The sequence below is a fragment of the Hirundo rustica genome, chromosome Z (genome assembly GCF_015227805.2).
Source record: "Hirundo rustica isolate bHirRus1 chromosome Z, bHirRus1.pri.v3, whole genome shotgun sequence".
Taxonomy (NCBI): Eukaryota; Metazoa; Chordata; class Aves; order Passeriformes; family Hirundinidae; genus Hirundo; species Hirundo rustica.
Window position 1 is genome coordinate 28,888,629 of NC_053488.1, and position 22,016 is coordinate 28,910,644.

General features: G+C 38.9%; 1 protein-coding gene across 10 annotated transcripts in view; it reads left to right on the top strand.

Annotated features, from left to right (window-relative positions):
• Nucleotides 1-301: 301 nt before the first annotated feature.
• The window catches only part of KDM4C (lysine demethylase 4C), a 271,307-nt gene continuing 249,592 nt past the window's right edge, over nucleotides 302-22,016 (top strand). For 4 of the 10 annotated variants that reach the window (XM_040090379.2, XM_040090384.2, XM_040090385.2 and 1 more), the window contains exons 1-3: nucleotides 325-428; nucleotides 14,134-14,298; nucleotides 19,927-20,102. In XM_040090379.2, the coding sequence (XP_039946313.1) occupies nucleotides 14,155-14,298; nucleotides 19,927-20,102 (320 nt within the window). In that variant the 5' untranslated portion in view covers nucleotides 325-428; nucleotides 14,134-14,154. Of the gene's footprint in view, nucleotides 429-10,059; nucleotides 10,191-13,263; nucleotides 13,380-14,133; nucleotides 14,299-19,926; nucleotides 20,103-22,016 lie in introns of those variants that run through there. The other 6 variants (XR_009208614.1, XM_040090382.1, XM_058424094.1 and 3 more) reach the window with 4 other exon arrangements.

A 22,016-nucleotide genomic window follows, 5' to 3' on the forward strand; every position in this document is an offset into this window, starting at 1 on the left:
GAGCGGCGGATCCACCCAAGCAGACTGTAAGGCCGACCTGACCCGCGCTGCCTCCTCCGCTTTCCCACAGCGCCGCTCCCACCCCGGAAGCGCCCTCCGCACCGCCCCCGCTCCCGGCACGTGACGCGCCGGGCTCCGCTCCTTAGGTCACGTGTCGGCCTCCCCACGGGCGCGCGTGCGCATCCAGCAGCTGTCATCCGAAATCTGGGAACGAGGAGTCTGCGGTGCGGCGAGGGCAGGGGCAGCCACAGCCTTGAGGGGACGGGTGACCCGGCAGCGAGCAGGCCTGCCCCGCCCCGCCCCGCCCCGCGGCGCTCGGCCCCTCATCCCTTCCTCCGGCCGCGCCTGCCCGCTGGAGCCTCTCCCGGACAGGTGCGGAGGGAGCGCCGAGCTGGCCCTGGCGGCGGCCGCGGGCGTACGGCGACGGGGTATGCGGCTGCGAGCGGGCCGGGGGCGAGCAGGGGAGGAGGCGGGGCGGCCGAAGCGGGTCGGGCCGGGTCGGAGCGGGGTGCGCGGCGGGTCCCGGCGGCGGGGCGGCCCCGGGCGCGGGGGGGCGAGCGGGCGAAGTGCCGCTCGGCAGATCCTTTAGGCGTGACGGGGAACGCGGCTGCCCCCGCGCCGGGAGGGGATGGGTGCGGGGGCTCCGCGCCGCGGACGGGAGGGTGGCGGCTGGGACCGAGATGAGGAAGCGAAATCGGCAGGAGTGGGAAAAGTGGGTCTCGCGTTCCTGCTCGCGACCGGCAGTTTTGGGTCGGGGCTGCCGGTGGGGGCTCTCCGGTAGGTCGGGCGGGTTCTCCACGTGTTCGAAGTGCGTGGACGGAGTGAACTAGAACTTTACCTTCTCTCTGTGGCTGTCAGGGATTTGATGAAATTGCTGTGGGCTTTCCAGACAGTCTCTTTTTTGGTGCAGCTCGTTCGTTCCTGCATGCAGCTAAGACATCAGAGCTGTGTGCTGAGCGAAGTACTTAGTTAAGCGCCTGTTCCACGTCTGTCCGTGGTTATAACACACCTTCGAAGCTGGTTTTGGGATCAAGTCTCTATGCTATGTAGTAGTCTCCATTTAACGAGCAAGATTTCTTTCCTCTGCAAGCTGGGAAAGTCTAGTGGAAAGTGTGTGCAAAATACTGAATCTCACAGATTAACTACTTTAGGAAAAATACTCGTGTGTCTGTGTGTTTTTTAAAACAATTATAATAGCTCAGAGAATAAACCATTTATTTTTTACTTTTTAAAGTGCAGATTTATGATTCTTTGCTGAGAATTACCAACTATAGGAACTGAAGTTACCATTTAGTGGCTGCTAAACCAGCACCTTTTAAGCGGAATCACTTTTTCCACAAGAAGGAACTTAGTGCCACCTAATGCAGTGGGATTTTTTTATGTCTACGGTATAAAATTTGACTTTGGCTTTACCTTTATTTTTCCTTATACTGTCATAAGTAGCTGATGGGATTGCTTCAGAGAAGTATTTTCCAAATGCAAGGAAATGGAAAACACAAGCATGATTTATGTTTCAGTAGTTGAAATGAGAGTAAACTGAATTACTGACCCTCATGCTAGTTTTATTCTCAGCTTAGGTTTGGAGTGCTAGCAGTTTCCTATCTAGGGAGTGACCCAGGAAGTAATATCACCCAATGTGTATATGGTTAAACAGCTGTTGGATCAGAGCTGCAATAACGTATATGAGAGAAAAGTCTCCGGACAGTGTTTGTTTAAAAAAACCCGATTCTGATTTGGTTATTTATTTATTTATTTATTTGGGTAAATATGATAAAATAGGAAAAAAGTCAAATCCTTTAAGTTTTACTCTTTAATTATTAATGAGTATTGCATGCAGTATTTTATATCTCTTGAGCTAATTTCTAAACAAATCAAATAAACAGTTCTGCACTAAATGTGTGCACAATCAATATTGCATTCAAATAATAAACTTATGTTGTCAACTGCTCAATTCTAATAATAGAATATTCCTAAGGCCATATTAGTAAACATAGGAATTATTAAAGATACAGTTCTATACTTAACTGTATTACAAAATATTGTGTCGAGTAGATTATTAAGGACTTTCTGAGTTAAGGCAGCTCTTAGTTGGTCTGATTCTAAGTTCTGCAAGTAATTCACTTTGATATTGAATATTTTTCTTCGTTTTCTTTTGGTGAGATATGTTTCATCAACATTATGCTGAACAGAATATGAATAGGGCTGTGGTGCTATTAAAGGTGTGTCTTGGTTTGAAAAGACAGGTGTCTGCTAGGGAGAGGCAGGCCTCTCTAGGAATGGGGAATTAAAATCCTTCCCTCTGTGTTATTATAATTTGGAAGATTAAAAAAACCTTTCCAGTCAGAGCTATGGGGGAAGGAATAGCAGTCCTTTACTAGTAAATATAACTGGACAGACAAACAACAACAGCAATTATAATAATAGTAAAACAGAACCAAGAACCCCGAGGGGCTTTGTCTCACAAGTCCCGGGAAGTCTGATCTCTTGGGACCCCGAGAGCACCAAACCGAAACGGTGGAAACTCCAGTGGTGATGGCTGGAAATGGTGGGGTGTCCCGGCAGGCAGGGGGGTGTCCTGGCAGGCGAAGTGAGCAGTGCTGGAGAAGCCACAGCGGCTGGACCCGAGCTGACCCAGCTCCAGCAGGGCAGGTGAAAAAAACCTCCGAATTCCTGGGTGCTCCAACAGATGATAGAATTCTCAGGACCGAACCCCTCCGTTAACTGTGGAATCCACGCAGCCACCAGTCACTCGACCGTCCTCCCAGTAAAAAACTGAAAGCCTGAAAGAGAACCTCCCACCGTCAGCTCCTGAGAGCCTTTTTCCTCCCCCTAAACTAAGTGATCCACACCTTTTGTACAGGTTAAGCACCCTTTAACTATCAGTATTTAGTCTCCTAGAAACTTAAGAGCGGGGAAAAATTCAACAGGAAAACTTAACCCCCAACATTATCCACCCCGAATTTTTTTCCCCATACCAACATATTATATTGAATTTAAACCTTTAAATAATATACATATATATATACATGTGAATATGAGTACAGACACAGTCACAGTGTTCACTGAAAAACAAGGTCCCCTTGAGGTATGCAGCGGGTCTCTCCATCCTTTTGCATCACCCACCATGTGCAGCCAGGTTCCTGAGCAAAAACAACCCCAGGAGCAGGATTGTCTTTGCTGGAGACAGAATTAATCCAAACAGTTTTTCCCAGCATTCCTCTCATGTCTACCACTGGAACCTTATCTCAATCTCTTGTTCTCAGGGGCTCAGATTGGGCAGGGCCTGCTTGGTTGGTGGAACCTCGAATGTTCACTAACCAGGTGGCCTTTGCTAAATTAATCTCCCAGTTCTTGAAAGTCCCCCCACCCAGTGCCTTCAAGGTGGTTTTAAGCGGGCCATTGCACTGTTTAACTTTCCCGGCTGCTGGCGCATGATAAGGAATATGGTACACCCACTCACTGCCACGTTCTCTAGCCCAGGTGTTTATAAGGCTGTTCTTGAAATGAGTCTCATTGTCAGACTCAGTCCTCTCAGGGGTACCATGTCTCCACAGGATTTGCTTTTCAAGGCCCAGGATGGTGTTCCAGGCAGTAGCGTGGGGCACAGGGTAGGTCTCCAACTATCCAGTCGTGGCTTCCACCATGGTCAGCACATAGCGCTTGCTTTGGTGTGTTTGGGGAAGGGTGATGTAGTCAATCTGCCAGGCTTCCCCATACTTATACTTGGACCATCACCCACTGTACCATAGGGGCTTCACCTGTTCGGCCTGCTTGATGGCAGCACATGTCTCACAGTCATGGATAACCTGAGAAATACTGTCCATGGTTAGATCCACCCCTCGGTCTCGGGCCCACTTATCGGTGGCATCTCTGTCCTGATGACCTGAGGCATCACGGGCCCATTGAGCTAGGAGCAACTGTCCCTTGTGTTGCCAATCTAAGTCTATCTTTGACACCTCTATCTTTGCAGCCTGATCTACCTGCTCGTTGGTTCGGTGCTCCTCATTAGCCTGACTCTTGGGGACATGGGCATCTACATGACAGACTTTCACAGGGAGCTTCTCTACCTGAGTGGCAATGTTGTTCCACTCATCTGCAGCCCAGACTGGCTTTCCCCTATGCTGCCAGTTGGCCTTTTTCCACCTGTCCAGCCAACCCCATTGGCCACCATCCACGAATCAGTGTAGATATGTTTCATCAACATTATGCTGAACAGAATGTGAATAAGGTTGTGGTGCTGTTAAAGGTGGTATTTTCATCCTATTACCTCCAATGTAAATTAAAAAAGCCTCACCCTAACAACTATTGAAACATGAATTTAGTATACATGGAGCTTCAAAGGGAAGATGTATTTACTATAATTCTGTCAATATAGGGTATTTGCAAGATATCTGAATGATCACAGGAATGGTTCAAAAAGTGATGTTCTGAAATTTTAATTTTTTAGTAGTTCTCTAGTAAAAGATCTCCATAGTCACTTGATAGTTTGATTGTTCATATCTCAAAATCAGCAGGTGATGTGGTGAGTTCGTCTTTTGATTTCTGTTTAGAATCACAGAAGACACGTAGGACATTTTGAAGATAAGCAATATTTTATACTTGGAGGATAGTAATTGTTGTGCAATCAAATCATATAATGAAGGTGTTAATAAGAATTTACTGGTCCCAAGTCCCAGTACCTATTATAAATAGGTGGTTTTGTTATATGAAAACTTACAGTTTGCTTCAGGTTTTGTAAGTGGCATTGTATGTCATAACTAATTCTGCTGTAGGCTTGCCCTTTCCTCTAACTTCATTTCACCTGTTTAAAATTGTGGAATTGCACATAGCAGTTGAGTTGTTGGCTTTGTGTGAGTAGTTATACTACTGAGTTATGCAAGTACTCATTTTTATCTGTAATTCTGTTTATGCCCAACATTCGTGGGACAGGATATTTGGGACAATATACTTGGGACACTAAAGACAGTATACCCTGAAAACTGAGGACAATCTATGTAATCATTATGATCTATCTAAACAAAGATTAGAAAGCATGTCAGGATTTTAAATTTGAGGTATTAAAGTTGCCAGAGTTAAAGTTCAAAACACATCCCTTAGTGAAAACTGAATACTGAAAAAAATCCTGTGTCTAATCAGTTTCACTGACAGCTGCAGATACTATAGGGAACTTTTATAAACAAAATATGCTCCACATCCCATGTGAATTTTCTGCCAGTAAAATGTAGAGTCACTCAATTGGATTGTTGAGGTTTAGCTTATTACACCTGTGATACCCTGCTGAATTTTGTCTAATAAAATTAAAAGACTAGTTATTAGCAGGTAGCTTGTCTCTAAGAAGACCTAGATAAATAGTTACATTCGTGGTAGATCTATGACAGACATTACTATGCTGAGTCAGGTTTTGTTTCACTTTCACAGTTTATTTCTTTGATTAAAAAAGTATGTAAGTTGCCAAAATTGTAAATGAGACTATGGCTTTGGAGCTGGATAAATTATCTGTAATCATAAACTGTTTTAAAAAGAGTAATTTACATTTAAAATTAAATTGGGGGAAAATGTAGAAGTCTGTAAACTAAGCTACAAATAAAGACCTAGAAACAGAAAAGTGGTAGAAACTTGAAGTTTTAGAAATCAAGCTCTTCCTGTCTGGGTTTGACTTGATGGAAGTATTTGGAGTATTTGATTTGAATAAATCATGACAAATATTTCAAAACTGAGATAAGTAAAATATTTTAAACTTGGAGAAATAATTAATTACTAATGGAGGAAAAGTGTTTTCTTGACTGTTTTACTCTGTTCAAAGTTGTAGTATGGATTATGGGTTGGTGAAACTTCTAAACTCAGAACTGAAACTTCTAAACTCCTGTTGTCCCTGTGGAAATCTCCTTTGGGTTTATTATGATGCAGATCTGTGCGGAATCATAGAATGTCCTGAGTTGCAAGGGACACACAAGGACCTCTGAGTTTATTTTGCATTTCTGCACAGGACTACCGCAAATCACACCATGTATCTGAGAGCATTGTCCAAACGCTTCTTAAACTCTGCCCAGGTTGGTGCTGTGACTACTTCCTTGGGGAGCATATTCCTGTGCCCAGCCACCCTCTGCGTGACGAACTTTTTCCTGAAGTCCAACCTAAATCTCCCCTGACACAATTTCAGACCATCTCCCTTGATCCTGTCACTGTCACCAGAGGGAAGAGATCAGAGCCTGCCTCTTCTCTTCCCCTCATAAGGAAGCTGTAGCTGCAGTGAGGTATCCCCTCAATCTCCTCTTCTCCAGACTGAACAGCCCAAGTGGCCCTAGCTGCTCCTCATATGGCTTCCCCTCAAGGCCCTTTGGAGCTGAGCCTTCCTCCTTTTGTCGGATACAATATTGTGGGTTAGAGCCATGAAGTTTCAGCCATGCTGGAGGCTGTAACATGCTGCTTCCGGTTAGGACTATGGTTTTCATACCTGTGTTTTCATATAAAGAAATAGAAACTCTTGAATTATGAGTTGCAAATAAAAATGAGAATTTTATTTATTTTTTTTTTTTTTTCCACCCCTTGCCCTTTGTCCTAGATCACTTATTTTAAGATGTTTTTCATGCTGTGAACCTGGTGTGGGAGAAGAATGTGTTGGGGATGAATTCAGGTTATTTTTCAGTTCAAAATTTGCAGACTCAAATTAAGCCAATTTATAGTTTTGAAACATCGTTGCTGTAAGGTACCACCAGACACAGAAATGTAATCTTGAAGATTGTAAATTACTCAGAGCTTTGTGGTGGTTACAGGATCTTCAGGATATGGTTATCTGCCCAGATTCCTGGTTTCTTAAGTTTGTATAATATATTAAAATCTTCGATGCACCTAAGAGTTATAAACTTGAGTCTTCTGATTTGGCCTTGCATCACAAATAGAAAGCATTATGTTTCATACATTTATTTTCACTGTTAATACAATCAAATAACCGAAGTACAGATTTGGAATTCCTGATAGGATCTCTTTTGAAGCCAGGCACATAAAGTAGGCAGACATAATTGTCGGCACATTTACTGTTACTAAAGGAACAATTCAAACATAAGTATGCAAACCCAAATTACACAGAGAATTAACTATTTACATGCTCAGTAATAGCTGAACATGCAAACTGTGCTTTTATGTTTTAAGTTACCTGAAAGTGCACTAATGAAATATTTTGGGGTTTTAAATTTGCTTTGCTGAGCAGTACAGGGAGTTGGATGGTACCTACTTAGAGAATATGCTAATAACTTTCTAAAAATTATGAATCTATAAAATTATGAATCATGGAGTTTACTTATAAGTAAAATTGCTGCTGAAACTGTTACAGATTAAGGCATGATTTTATACTACTTATTTCCTTTCCAGCTTGTGCAGAGCTGGTGGTACCAACATAGTTATTTTGCAAAACAGTCTCAAAAAAAACCCAAACAACCCCCCTCCCCCCCCCCCCCCCCGGGGTTTCCTGTGCATGCCTTTCTCTGAACAAGTTTATTTTCTTGTTGTTATCTACTGAAAAAACATTCTCAGGATGAATTATTTGTCAAATGTTTGTTGTCCCATAGTTAGTGTGTGTGAAAATTTGCAAGAAAAGAAAAAAAAATGTGTGTTTTAGTTAATTTATCTGTGAGAAGTGGTGACCTTCAGAGATTTGACTTTTTCACATCTACCTTCCTACTTTTTTTTTTTTTTCTTTTGCTGGAGCTTGCTTTATGTAATTTGTTTAGTTTGGATAGTGGAGTTGAGCTTGTGGACGTTGCAATTTTTTGTATTAAAACACACAAAATAATCTTATCATTCAAAATATGAACACATTTATTTTATGATGCAGTGGCCTATAGTTATTTATCACTTTTCCATGTTAACTAATAATTTGGTGTATAGTAGAGTAGATTTTTGGTTTTTTTCCAACTGCGCTTTCAGTAGAGGGGAGTGCCCTATGTGGGCAGTCAAGAGATGCCTCCCGGACAGCATCTTTGGAAGAAGTATTTTGTCAAGTCTTGTGTAGTCTGGAGCCAGAAAGTTTGGATTCCCTGCTCAGGATGTGTGGATTTCACAGTACTGGTTAGTTTATTTTAGACTAGAAGCAAAAAGAAGTGTATAGCCTTCAGAGCATAGGCGGAGAGGGAATATTGAAAGTACTGAGAATAATACTGAAAGTTGGTTTAACATAGTGAAGGCTACAGGTTTTTGTGCCTTTTAACTAAATGCAAATTAACACATGCTGTTTTTCTAGTGTGTTTCATTCTGGTTTAACATTTTCTAGTTGTTTGAATTGGTGTCTTGCTTGTAATTTAATTAAACACAATTGCTAGTTTAGATTTCTGAAACTGGTATCAACTAAATGGAACTTGTAGGATGGTTTCCAGTTCTGGAAATAATATATTCTGCATTCTTCTGAGGGCATTGAAGATTCTGCATGGAGGAAAAGTTTAAGTGATAACACTTTAACCAATAAATTTTATTTAGTATTCTGACAACTCTAATAGTATGGCAAGTTGTGGACATTACAGAAAAGCAGTTCAATGTTTTGGCAGTGGAGGCTGGAAATTGTAGCTGCCTGGCGTTGATTTGTAAAGGCAAGCTTTAGTTGACTGTGATGGGGTATAGAGGTCTTTCTCTTTTCTTAGTGTATAGGAGAAACAATTATGCTGTAATGGTCTTAATTTAATAAAACTGGGCAGAAACACCAATTAATGTAAGGGTTTTAGTATTTATTCTTTTTCTGTGGGAGGGAGAGATTAGGAGACAAAAAGCAGGTTTAAGCTTAAAAATGAACAAAAATAGTTTTATTAACACACACTAAAAGAATGGAAAAAAGCTGAGAAAAAGAAAACTTAAAATAAAACAGAATGACACTTTAAAACACACTTCTTTCCTCTTACAAACTATTAACTTTCTTATTAAACACCATAGAAAGACACAACTTGAGATTTTCAGTCAGTTTCACTATTTAGACATAACCACTCATTACTTTAGGAGATGAGTCCCTCTAAGATTTTTTTATGAAGATGTTTGCCACAAGAGAAAATAGTCCAGTGCTCCCAATGTCACACATCTGCTGCCACCTGGAGTTTTTGCAGACTTTTATGTTCTATCAGCAAAGCTTTTCAGTGTATCTGGGGTACTATTTACGAATACTTCTTCTAGTCTAAAATCATCTTTGTCTCAAAGGCTGAGACCTCCTTTTAACCCAGGAGCGGGGGCTTTAAAGTTCTCAAATAAATCTCAATTACATCAGTCCTCAATTTTGATTAGAATAGTATTCTACCCAACAACACTAAGATGCTACAAAGAACAGTCCATTTCTCCATAATTTACCTTAGAGAAGTCCGGTTAAAAATGTCCACTTCTTCAATCCTATTCCAATGTTATTAGTTCTTTCACTTCTAATCTAACTGACTTCATTCAGTGTCTGTTCTACGTACCCTCTGTTTTCTTTCTTCTTTCTCTCTAGGAAGAGTTGTGCTTTAAAAGTTCCATGTTGCTAGGAAAGGGTTAAATCTGCCTGGGCCTGCAAGGGCCACGTACAGGCTCCAGGTTGCAGGAGCTGAAGAAAATACAAAGCTGATGGAGGAAGCTGGTAGATGTCCTTTTTTTCCACTCCTCGGTCTCAGCCAGGGTGGCTCGGCTCAGAGTTGTTACGAAGCTGCAGGCTTTCTTTCTCCGCTGCCAGCGGTGGTTAAGCTGGGCCGTGGCTTGGCCCCTTCTGCCGCGGTCTGAGCACGTGGCCGGCGCTGCCGCGCTGCCGCCGCTTTCGGCTCAGCCGGCCCAGGCCCTCCCTGTGCAGGCAGCGGCCCTGGGAGGCCCGGCCGGGCCTGGCCCAGCTGCCCAGAGGGACGGCAGGGCCTGGCCAGGGCCAGCCTGCTGCCCACGATGTTACCTCACGGCTGATTCCAAAGCGAGAGAGGGCCCCGTCAGCGGCAGATTAGTTTTAAATGTCCCCGCCAAAGTTGCGTCGACATTTCCCATTGGTCAACCTAGCTGCCAATATCCCAGCCAGGTTTTGATAGGTCCCTGCCCTCCCCCCGAAAACCGCTCTATGGTAATAGCAGGGAAGAACATTTCACATTTCTCTATAACCAGAAACAAAATTCTGCCAACCCATGATATATGTAGATTTTGCAATTACCAAAAAACGCGGAATAAAATGAGTTATCAAGCATATAATATACACTTCCGTTCTTTAGGTATTAGGTTTGTTGTGTCTGTACAAGCCATGCACTTCAGATTTTGCAGGATTTGTTTAAAAAAACGCTTTTCCTATCATCATAACTAATGAAATGCATTTGCATCTTGGATTATGTAAATAATTGTAGCATTAATGAGATTTCATCTTGATGTATGTGAGCTTTTCAGGTGTTGAACTCTGGTGGTTTTTGTTCATCAGTTTTCTTGTGCTACATACTGGCATAGATGTGGATGATTGAACTTTGCTGACCTCATATTTTCAATTCTGCATGTTAAGACTAATGTAGCATCAATATTCTCCTTGCTGATGATTTGAGGTTTTTAACAAGGCCTTACAATGGCTCAAAACTTTTCAAAAGAAGGATCAGGTTATTAGTTATTAGGTCTTTAGCTGGCAACTTTGGACAAACTACATGCTTGTATTTTCTTTAAATTGTGAGTTGTTTAGTCTGACACGCTTAAGACATAGGCAGACTACTTGGTCACAAAGAAATTGAAGGTTTATGGACAGGCTGTGGAGTTTATTGGATCAGGTTCATAGCTTGGGCTTGTTTGGCTAGAGCTTTTCCATGATTAGCTAAAAAGCTTCTTTCAATGTTATGTAAAGTACTAATGCGTGATAATTTGTGTGAGGTTTGTTCACATTTATTCTCACTACCCTTTGTTTTTCTCAGTAATTATGGGCATCTTTTTCAGCTTGCACTACTTTCTTGCAAGGGGACAGAAAATGTCTGATGACAATGCTGATGTGAGGGACTTAAAATAGCTGTAAAATTTTCCTGTGTACATAATACTTTCTGTTTCTATTTCATAAAGTGCAGCCTGGGCATGTTGGCTTTCTTTTTATAACTGTATTTACTAATATTTTGCACATTTTCATTGTGTAGTAGTAAATAAAACTCTGGAAGTTTTATTTCTTAGGTTGTACTGCTTTGTAATATCACAAAGTAGGTAGTTATTTATACACCTAAGTGCAATAATTAAGTCAGCAATAATATGATTGCTGGGTGGATTTTGCATTAGAATGGTCTCCTAGTAGTTGTGATTATGTCTGCAAAATAACCTCTGAAGGCCTCTTAAATATTACACTGGAGGATATATTATGCTTTTTTTGTCTTAACGATTTGGCTAGGGTGTAACTGAGTTTTTGTGTGTGAGGAAAAAAAACAAAAGTAGGCATTGTTTAGAGAAAGAATGTAGGACTCAGGAGTTCCACAAAGTCCTTGAAAAAGTTGCATATTGTGTTAGAAGTTAATAGAATTGCATTGGGAGGCAAGTATTTTCTGATTTGTAGCATAGAGTTGTTTTTTGTGTTAAATTTAGACCCTGTAACTCAGTACTTGTGCTTACTGTTTCAGACTGGTGTTTTTTAATGAAGAAATGCAATAATGAAATTATAAAACAGATTTAAGAAGTTATAACTGATAGGTCATAGTTATAAAAAAGGTGTTGAATTACTAAGAAGTCATAAAATTAATAGAAACATCAAATGGACTTCTAGCATAGCAAATTCTGCATCGCCTTTATGATCTTTCTGCCACTTAATCTAAAGGTGTTATATAGTCGAATCTTCTGAAGAAGTTCTTGCAAACATTGTGCTTATCAAGAAGCAGCTTTACCCAAAAAGATAATGAGAAGGTGTTTTTAACTGAGGAAGGAGGGTTACATAATAGCAGGGATTGAACTGTTTATTTCGGTTGAAAGTAGCGCAGCTGGCTGGTCTTCGTGCTCATTGCTTAGGGGCCTGGACCCTAAGATAGATGGAAGCTGGTAGAAAAAAGATCTGTGAAAAGCAAGATTTGTATTTTTTACACTACAATGAAGCTTTTCCAGTGCTCTTCATAATTAGTTGAAAGTTATTAATTCTGCTTGTGGTACAGATTGAGGTTCATCATAGTATGATATGTTACATGCTTGAGCCTGGTCTTAGTTATGGAGAAATAGGGAAATAATCTTGTTATTATATTCACAAACAGGATTTTAAGAGTCTGGTAGCCAAGCAAGAATGCTGATGTGTGATTGTGAAAGTTAGCATGTGTTAATCATAGTTTATTAGTTCAATTAACAATCTTTAAATTAACTGAACTTCTCCATTGTGTCAAAGTGCCCGGGCATTCAGTTGATTTGGTACATGGCTATTCTTAAAGCAGTTCGTCTATTAAAACATGTGTATTTTGGTGAGATGTTTTGGTTAAGTAGAATTCTTATCATGCTGATTTACGCAGTAATAACTTTGTTGTGCCTGGTGGTTGAAAACAGACATTGGCCAAAATAATCTTGCAGCTTTTCTCATAGCTGAACCAATTGGATATTGCTTTTTCTTATCTCTTTGCCGTTTTGCATAAGGACTCTAGGAAATCAGATGTATTTCAAACTTTTACTCCTTCACATTAAAAGAATTAATTCCAAATAAGAGAGAGCCTCAGGCTTATAGGAAATGCATACAGGCACTGTGATTGACACTGGCTTTCTAGATGCATAATTTAATTTCATATATTTACATAGCAACTGAAAGTTAATTGGTAAATCAGTTTATGTTTTCGGAAATGAGCTTCACCTGTGATGCAGTGAAAAGTGATGCAGGTGACATCTGACACTGTGTGCTTGTAGGATTTGGCAGAATTAATACTAATTTGTGTGTTTAGCTGGTACGGGGCTGTGTTTGGGATTCAGTATATGAAAGCTGATAACACACTGATGTTTTGGTTGTTTCCAAACAGTGCTTAATCTTAATCAGGGACTTTTCAGTGTTTTGCACTCTTCTAGTAAGGAGGTGCACAAAAACCTGGGAGGGAGCTGACCAGGAGAGATGACCCAAACTGGCTGTTCCATACCACAGAATGCCATGCCCAGTATATAACATAGTTGAGCTACCCAGAAGGGTGGCTGATCACAGTTTGTATTGTGTATTACCTGGGCTTCCTTAGGTTTTATCTCTCTCTTTCTCTATGATAATAATAAATAAAAATAAATTTTAAATTTTAAAACGAATAAAAATAAATTTTACTTTGTTTAAATTTTTAAGCTGTTCTTATCTCAACTACTTCCAGTCTTACTATGCATGGGGGAAATAAGTGATCAGGTGTGTGGTACTCACCAGTACCCAGTGTTTGGCATGAAGGGTTGAAACCACTCAGATCTGATCAGAGCATGTTGGAAGAAATGTGTTACAAGCAGGTTTTTTTAAGGTTAGTGAAGAATTTTGTGAATGGCAGATGGTACATGGTGATTTATACTTGGAAATTGCAACACCTTCTGATCTGAAGATGATGTGTATCTGTCACTTGCCTAATGATCAGTCCTTTAATGAGTATTTTATCCTGGTATGAAATGGAAATAACTTTTTCTTTTAGCCAGCCTCAAGGTAGAAGTGGAATTCAGAGGAAATACTGATTTTATGTCTATACCTTATTTGCTTTTTTCTCTGTTAAAGCTTTCAGGGAATGAACAGGAATATAGTCCTGTTGTTAAACTGCTGATGGTGAGAACTAGAAAATTCAAGTGCTCCTCCTCTGTATTTGCAGTGTGAGTGGGAAGTGAGTAATTGGTTTTCGCCGTTTACTGAATGGAAATAGGGATATTTTATCAAACATATAGCTTTGTTACTCTGGGTTATGCCTGTGTAATGTGATTCTCTAGACAGAGAATGTGCAGATGGAGCTACACAGGAAGATGCTAGGTTAACTTGAGAAAACGTGCTGTAAAAGCAGAGGTATGGACTGGACTGTGTGCATGTCATTAATAATAGTGTTTGTGCTGGGTAAAGGCTATGTATTCTCAAAGGAGTAAGGATAAAAAGTGAACACTTGTTTTGTGCCTTTTATACTAGTTTAGGCAGATAACTGTAGATACTTTCTCCTGTTTTGAAACCATATATGTTGAACATTAGAATTGGTTTTACAGATAATTCTCTACAATGTATGATTTTTTTTTTTTAAACAGCTGGATTGAAATTGAATCAGAATGGCTGCTGTTATCTCAGATAGTCCTCCAAACCCGAGCTGCAAAATCATGACTTTTAGGCCTTCGATGGATGAATTCAGGGAATTCAACAAATACGTAGCACACATGGAATCACAAGGTGCTCATAGGGCTGGAGTTGCAAAGGTAAACATATATAACATAGAAGACAAATGCTCCTAATACCTGATTCCCATTATTTGTGTTTTGCTGATTACAAACCTGAGCTTTTTATTATTTAATTTTTTCCCAAATGATTTTCAAGGAGTTGAAAATGATAGTTCCAATGATTTGTTACTGTTTTAAAAAAGAGCCTTTCAGTGTCTCTGATATTTCATGCAGACTAATGAAGATGTTGTATAGTGTTTTCTCTCTAACTGTAAATTGTTTACAAGTTTACCACAGCAAAATAGGATCTCTTTCTAAGTAGATTTAAACTATTTTTGTCAAATCAGAACAAAGCAGGGAGTTGATAGTATAATGTAATTGCAGTAGTCCTGATATACCAGGTGCTGAACTTAGTGTTTTAGGTTGTGTAAAGCTTTTCTGGAGCAAATAATCCCACTTCATTATGGCGAATATAAAGATGGTAAGGCAGTGCTTGAATGGAAATATTTTTCTTTTTAATGGTGATCATATTATGTTCTTGTTAATGAGAACTGCAGGCACACTAATTGTGGCTGTATTGCTCTTTGAACAATGGCACATCCAGGACCTTACAGCAGGAATTCCTCCCCTAGCAGAGAGTGATTGTCAGAGGTTCAGTCTGATGCAATTTAGCCATACATCACATAATTGTTTATGCTGTATCTGTTTTGCTGCTTTTCAAACCAGCTAAAACCACTGCAGGTCTAGAAATAGCAATTTAGTTACTGTGAGTACTCTGTGGGAATAGCTATCCTCATCACTGGGTTTTGAAACTAGTGTTGCATGGTCAAGACATTTAGAATCTGAGTGAGGAGGAACAAAACTTGAAATTCTTGGTTTCCCCCCTGCCCACTCTTGCCTCCTCCTTCCTGTGAAACAAAGCAAAACTGAACTCCTTGCTCTTTGAAAATCTTGTAGGTTATTTTTTTTTTTTTTTTTTTAGCTGATATAGTCCGTGGGTTATATTCTCGAAGTTTTCTCTGGAAACAGAAGTAGAAATGTGATAAATAGGCAATAGTGGAAAGCCTGGGCTGAATTTTTTCTATGCTCACCTGTGTTCTGGAACCTGTTTGTCTGTATGGGAATGATGTACTGCAGTCCTTTAATCTTGAACAGTAAACTTCATTGTAGTGCTGGTTGAACAGCAGTTAAACCTTCTCTTGTTCTTTTCTGTCTGCCAGGTACTTGGCAACACATTACTAGGTTGTCTTGAGAATTTTATATTCTGTTTTTCACTATATTTTGATAATATCTCAAAAATTTATTAAAAAATAAACCGAGTATTTTTAAAAACAAATCTTATGAAATAAATAATCCATACTGCAGAATTTTAAGGACATTTTCTGAGTTTTGGATATTGGGTTTAAAAGAACAGGGGAAAAAAAATCAGTTTTGATAGTGATAGAAGATTAACTTTGAGGGAACCTATTTTTTTTTTTAAGTCCAGGATGTATAGTCTCAGGTATGAATTCAAGAAGAGTAATGACTAACAGAAGAACTATATGCATTTGCAGAAGCAGTAATTTAAGCTCTAAACAGAGAATACAATCAGAGTAGGCATACCCAACACTTTGTGTCAAATGTGAACGTTAAGGGGAGATCTGTCACCTGTGTAGAAGAATATGTGTGTGTAAGTGGGGATGAAATGGCTATAAGGCTTTCACATATTGAAGGAAGGAAGGAGTATGAGAAGTGTTAAAAAACCTGTAACCACCACTGAAGTTCCTAATACTATGTCTGAAACAAATAATTAAGGTACTAGACAAACAATATCAAACCATTTGCAAAGCAGGCAACGTACTGTGGCCTCCCTTGAGCAAACTGGGAAAAAAATTGACATTAGGTTTCTGAAAGTCTGAAATGAGCTTTAGGCACAGAAAATCTATTTTAGTCTTACTGTTACAGAGGATTCTATACTTAAAAAGGAAGACAAAGGCTGAAAACAATAGGACAAATGAAGCAAGGGGTACTGATAGATTAGTTGTCTTCACCAGAGATTGAGGTGTTTCGAAAACTCACTGCATTATTACAGAGCAAAAGAGTTGAATTAATTTGCAGTCACACTGGCAAGTAGACAAGTAATTTCCGAACACTATGCTGCAAATAGATAGTGGCAAGTGCAAGAAAAACAATTTTCAGATGAGTTGGGGAGAAGTACTTACATAGAAGTAGTAGCCAGTGCCATTCAGAATCAGATCTATGGGAGACTGCCAGTATATGAAAGAGGATTTAACAGAAATGTGTATGCTGATAGCACTCTCAATTAACCTCAGTAGTACTGACATGCAGTCTTCATGCAGGGGACTGACTGGTATAACTAGGACATCCCTATCTAAAACTGTATGTTTATCACTCTAAATGATACTAGACTCTATTAATATGGTTAGGATCTTTGATAAATAAGTATGTAAATGAGAAAACCTTGCAGTAGGTTTTTCCTTTTTCATATTTGAGCATTCAACAGTGTGATTAATGAATTTGATCTAGGTTGCTCCCATTGAATAAATCTAACTTGCTTGACTTTGAAGAGGGTATTTTTACTAAAGGAAATACAAAGAGGCCTTAGTGGGACAGGTCAGTGGTAAAAAACACAGAGACCTAGTCATTATTTCCAGCTGTTACACTGGCTTTGAATATGATATATTAACATCCTCAGTCATTGTCTTCATTATAAAATGCAAATTCTTTGGGGCAGGAAGTTTATTTTTATATTCTTTTAAAAGTTTTTTTTGCATATTGGTCCCCATAGAATTCACATCTCTAACCAGCTCTCCAATTACAACAGTAATAAACATACTCCAGTTAGCTAGAAGGGGATATTTTGAACACAAATATTTTTATTGCTTAAAGCACACTGACCTTGAACTAAATAAATAATGCAAATTTTGCCTTTTAGTATTCATGTATTTGAGCCAAACGTCTAACTTCATGCTTAACTTAATAATCAGGGAAATTGAAATCTCTATGCACATATTTGATTTCTATGCATATATTCTGAATGCATGTCTTCTCTGCTTCCAGACTAACATTTTGTATTTTGTTAATGTGCATAGAATTTAAGAATTCTGTGAAAGAAATAAGTGGGAATCACAAGATGATAGGATTGTGTTTTTTTCTCTAAAAGCAAACAACACTAAAACTTACTAAGTGGTTCTTGTACAGCAATAGTCCTGTGGAAGCTGAGAAGGAAAAAAGGAAAAGAGGGAGTTGCATCTGTGAAAAATATAGATAAAAACACCTGTTTATGTATAAAATAAAAACATTAGTTATGGAAGTATGTTACTATTAGATAAATTTCCTTTGTTTTGCTGTTTGTCTTTCACTGTGTGCTTTTAAGACTAATGGTCTTGATTGGATTTCTTTGGACTGTTTGAGTACATGAACATTACAATATGCCTATTGGCAGTTGTTTTCCAAAGGTAGCAAATTATCTTAGGAACTATCTGTTTCAGAATTTTATTACTTTCATGGAGAGATGAAATAGTGAAATTTCTAATGGACGCTTATAGGTGGAATCCTAAAATGCTTGTAAGAAAACAGTCTAGCTGTGTAGCTTAAGGACTGCCTCATTATGATCCTGTTATTAAAAGTATTAGAGAGATACCTCTGCCTGAATTAGCATGCAAACGAGAACATATGCTGAAGTCAAAAGTATGGATTTTGTTTAACAGTAAATGAGAGAGAGATAGAAAGAAACAGAAAAGGAGGGGGAAAAGGGGGAGAGAAAGAGAGTGACAGGCAGGTTGAGTAGAAATATCACCACTGTGGTTTCCAATGACATCTTCACCACCTTCTTCTGGTCTTCTTGGTGGTGTGGGTCCCCCAAAAGCACAGAATTCACTAGATTAATATACATTCGGGCTAGGTGGGAATGCCCAGGTAGCTGATCTCGGTGGTGGGGGCAAGTTCAATGCTAGCTCTTGTGGCAAACACTGGATCTGTTGCATCCCTTTGCCTGAGGAAGGAGTCTGGGGGTGCTTTGATGGCTTATGACACCTCCTCAGCTACCTCTCACGTGAATCCCCTGTGGATGTGGCTCTCCAGGGGTGGGGAGATCTGCAACTGAGCCAATTGACTGTAAGGGAGGATGGATGCTGACTCCTTCTGACCAGAAGTTATGGGACACCCCCAAAACTTCTCCTCCTCCCCAGTGGGGTAGTGTGAGTAAACCTGGCCTCAGCAGATGGGCCTGTGGGCTATGGCCTCCCCTACCCTAAACCCAAACAGAGCTGGTTTTCAGGACAGCTACTGGGTTTGGCTTTCTGTGGATGCCTTCTTCTCCCTCAGCCTTTCTTACTTCTCCCTAAACCTGAGATAATTGAACAGTCATGTGAATTGAACTATATTAAGTTATCTCAAGTTTCCTTATGTGCTTTAACTCACAGTCCAAAGTTCTAAGCATATTCAGGGTGGGGTGGGTCTAGGTGGGCACAGCTTCTTTACAGAGTTTTATCATAATGGGGAAAAAGTCCTTGAGAACAATGTTTAAGCCTTTAACCAAAATATTTCAAAGTTTCCGAGCCAGTGTTTGTGGAAATCTGATTTAGACATAGTAGAAGAATGAAAATAATAAGTGGATCAAAAAACATGTAATGAAGACTTTGAACAAATATAAGTTCAAAAATGAAACCAGACCAAAAAATATATATAAATTTTTTTTGTTGCTCTGTTTTAGGAGTGATACAGTTTCACATCTAGAGTTACCTGTTTTCTGCTGAAATAATATATGCAAGATATGTTCAGAACTGTTAAAAAACACTGGTATGACTACAGGCTTCTTTGAAATTCTTAATGATTTCTCTTGCTAACACTTTAGAATCTGCTGAGGTGTTTTTGTAGACTGTGGGTAGTTCTGTGGTATTTGAAATAAATGTGTTAACTTTACAGCTGGTTAATCTGCACATAGCTTTAATCTTCAATTAAGAGGATTAAATAATGTAATTATAAAAGCTAATGTATCTAAATTAGTGCACACTCTTACTGCAATAGAGTTGTACCCTGTAGTTTTATGGTGAACAGATTCTGAAATCCGTAACAGCTGTATTTTTTCATTCTTAGGTAAAAAAACATAGTTATACATACTGTTTATACCAGATAATGTTTAGACAGGGGACCAACAGGTTTTTTTAGGAATTTTTACTTTAATTGAGGATAAAAATTTTAAATCTTTGAATCTTTAGGTGTGGAAAAGATATCTAAGATCTTTGAACCCAACTTTTGACTTACCACCTACATGTTCACCTCTAAATTATCTCCAAATGCAACATCCACACATTTTTTTAACACTAAACATGCATAATGTCATGGATTGCAAACTATTTGTCAATTATAAGGCTGATTGTAAAAAAATTGTCAACTCTGATATTAGAAACGTATATCTTTGCACAGTTGTCTGTGAATTGCTGTAGATTGGTGAGTTGCTGCTTGTGAATTGAGGTGATAGTGTGCGTGTTTGAATGGGTTTCTACATTGTCTAGGAGCACTTACAGTATCAGTGAGTGTGAAACAGCTGGTAAGCAAATGTTCCTTTGATCATGTGGGCATATTCAGCTGTTCTTTCAATTTTTTTCTAGGATATTTTGAATTGCTATCACAGCTGTGATGTTGTTTTGTTTCCTGAATTTAAAGGTTATCCCACCAAAGGAATGGAAGCCAAGAAAACACTATGATGATATTGAAGATTTGGTGATTCCTGCTCCAATTCAACAGATGGTCACTGGCCAGTCTGGACTTTTCACACAGTACAATATTCAGAAAAAGCCCATGACAGTGAAGGAGTTCAAGCAGCTAGCAAACAGTGACAAGTATGTACTCTTGCTTAGTAAGACAAATATTTATCTTCACATGTTGTCATGTCTTTGAATTGTGTAAGGCAGCTGGTGATTTCTTTTACTTTTTTCCCTGTCTCTCAAGGTATGGAAGGGTACCACAATGTGAATATTGTTTGTATTTATGTTGTTGAAAGCATCTGATACCATGGCAGCAAAAAAACATCTGAAAAACCTGAGACACGATGCCTTCTGTCTACCTTTTTTCCTTTGTGTTCCAGAAGATGTAGAAAATGGTGAAGATGATACAGATGTGTATCAGTTTTAATTTAGTTACACCTATTAATGTTTAGTTCTTAGATACCAGAATGGCCTATCACCATGTAACTCTGAAATCTCCAATATCTTTTATAACCAGTCCATAAGCTTTTGCATTAATCTAGGAGAACTCAGTGGTATCTGGTGAATGTCAGTATTGTGGTTATAGCAAGATGGATTTTATGGGAGGGGGAAAAAATTTAGAGAAGGGCTAGGCACTGTATTGAAGTGTTACAAATTGTTGAGCATTCCAAGAGGGAATTGATAGAAGGAATTCTTGCCTGTCATTTTGGCTACTTAAAAAGAAAATATTTTACTTGGCTATCTCCTGAAAACTGAGTGGAAGTAGTGTCTGGAAGATGAGTCAAAGGATCCTAAAAAGAAAAGATATTTGGATGAGGGAAGGTAATACAGCCTTAGTTAGAAGGCAAGTTTTTATTATAGGTTAATTAATAAATTAGGTATAAGAATAGAAGCTGTTACCAAGATCAGAAAAAACTAGGACATGTGAAGCTGTCAAGGAGGCTCCTTAGCAAATGTTCCATAGTATCCATTCCTTCAGGATAGTGCAAAACTGACCACCTTTTTCTTTTTTCCCCAATTAGAAAGGAAATATAGCACATATATATTAATTGTGCAAAATTAAGTTTAGCACACAGTATTCTTTCTCTGGTAATTGGAAATGTGAGCCTGTTTTGTAGTTCTTGAAAAGATTTGTCTAGTAAATATTAGAGATGAGAGTAAATCATAAATCTTATATGGTATCTGATGTAATTTTCAATAATACTTTTTCATAGATGTTAAAGTTTACATTTTATTAACCCCTAATAAATTGAGATACAGTTTGTTAAAATAGTTAATGTAGAAATGCTGGTAAGTTTTTTCATATGTATCATAGTGTTTTTTAGGCTTATATTCATAATGGAATACATTTTGGAAGCGTTTCTGATTTCAGTTTTTACTGTTTTTACTGAAATCAGATGGCAGCCTGATCTCGTACACGAATGTAGAATAGTTGGGAGGACTTCCTGTCTGTTTCTAGCTGTAGGTTTTTCCAAATATTTTTCACTGCTATTGAGAAAATGTGTCACATAACCTTCTATGACACTCTTACTGTAGTTGGTATTTCTTAAACTATCAAGTAGCTGAGAGCATCTCTTCTCCCATAAAAATAATTCTGTTCTTTAAAGGAGAAGATTTCTCTGTTAAAGATTTTTTTCTTAATTTTAGGATGTTACCTGTTTCCTTCGGGTAAGAGAATAGGGCCATGAATATCTAAATGAAATCATAGTTGCCTTTAAAAGGATCATGTTTACTCTAGTGCATTTCATCTTGTATTTGTTTAGACATTTGCAGCTCACCATGGAACCATTGTGCTTCTCTACTTGACCTCTGGGAAATAGGAGCATATCCACATCCTGTAATCAAGGAGTTTATGTGGACATGTTACTCAGGGCCCAGTAGATATACAGTCTGATTTCTGAAGCTATCATGAGAAATAATTAAAACAGTTCTGTTACTGAGAATACTTTGGTTAAGATGTGTTGTGGGTTTTTTTGGTGGTTTTTTTTTTTTTTTTTTTTTTTTTGTCTCTGTTAAGAGTTATTACATGACGTAGAGGTACTTGGTCTC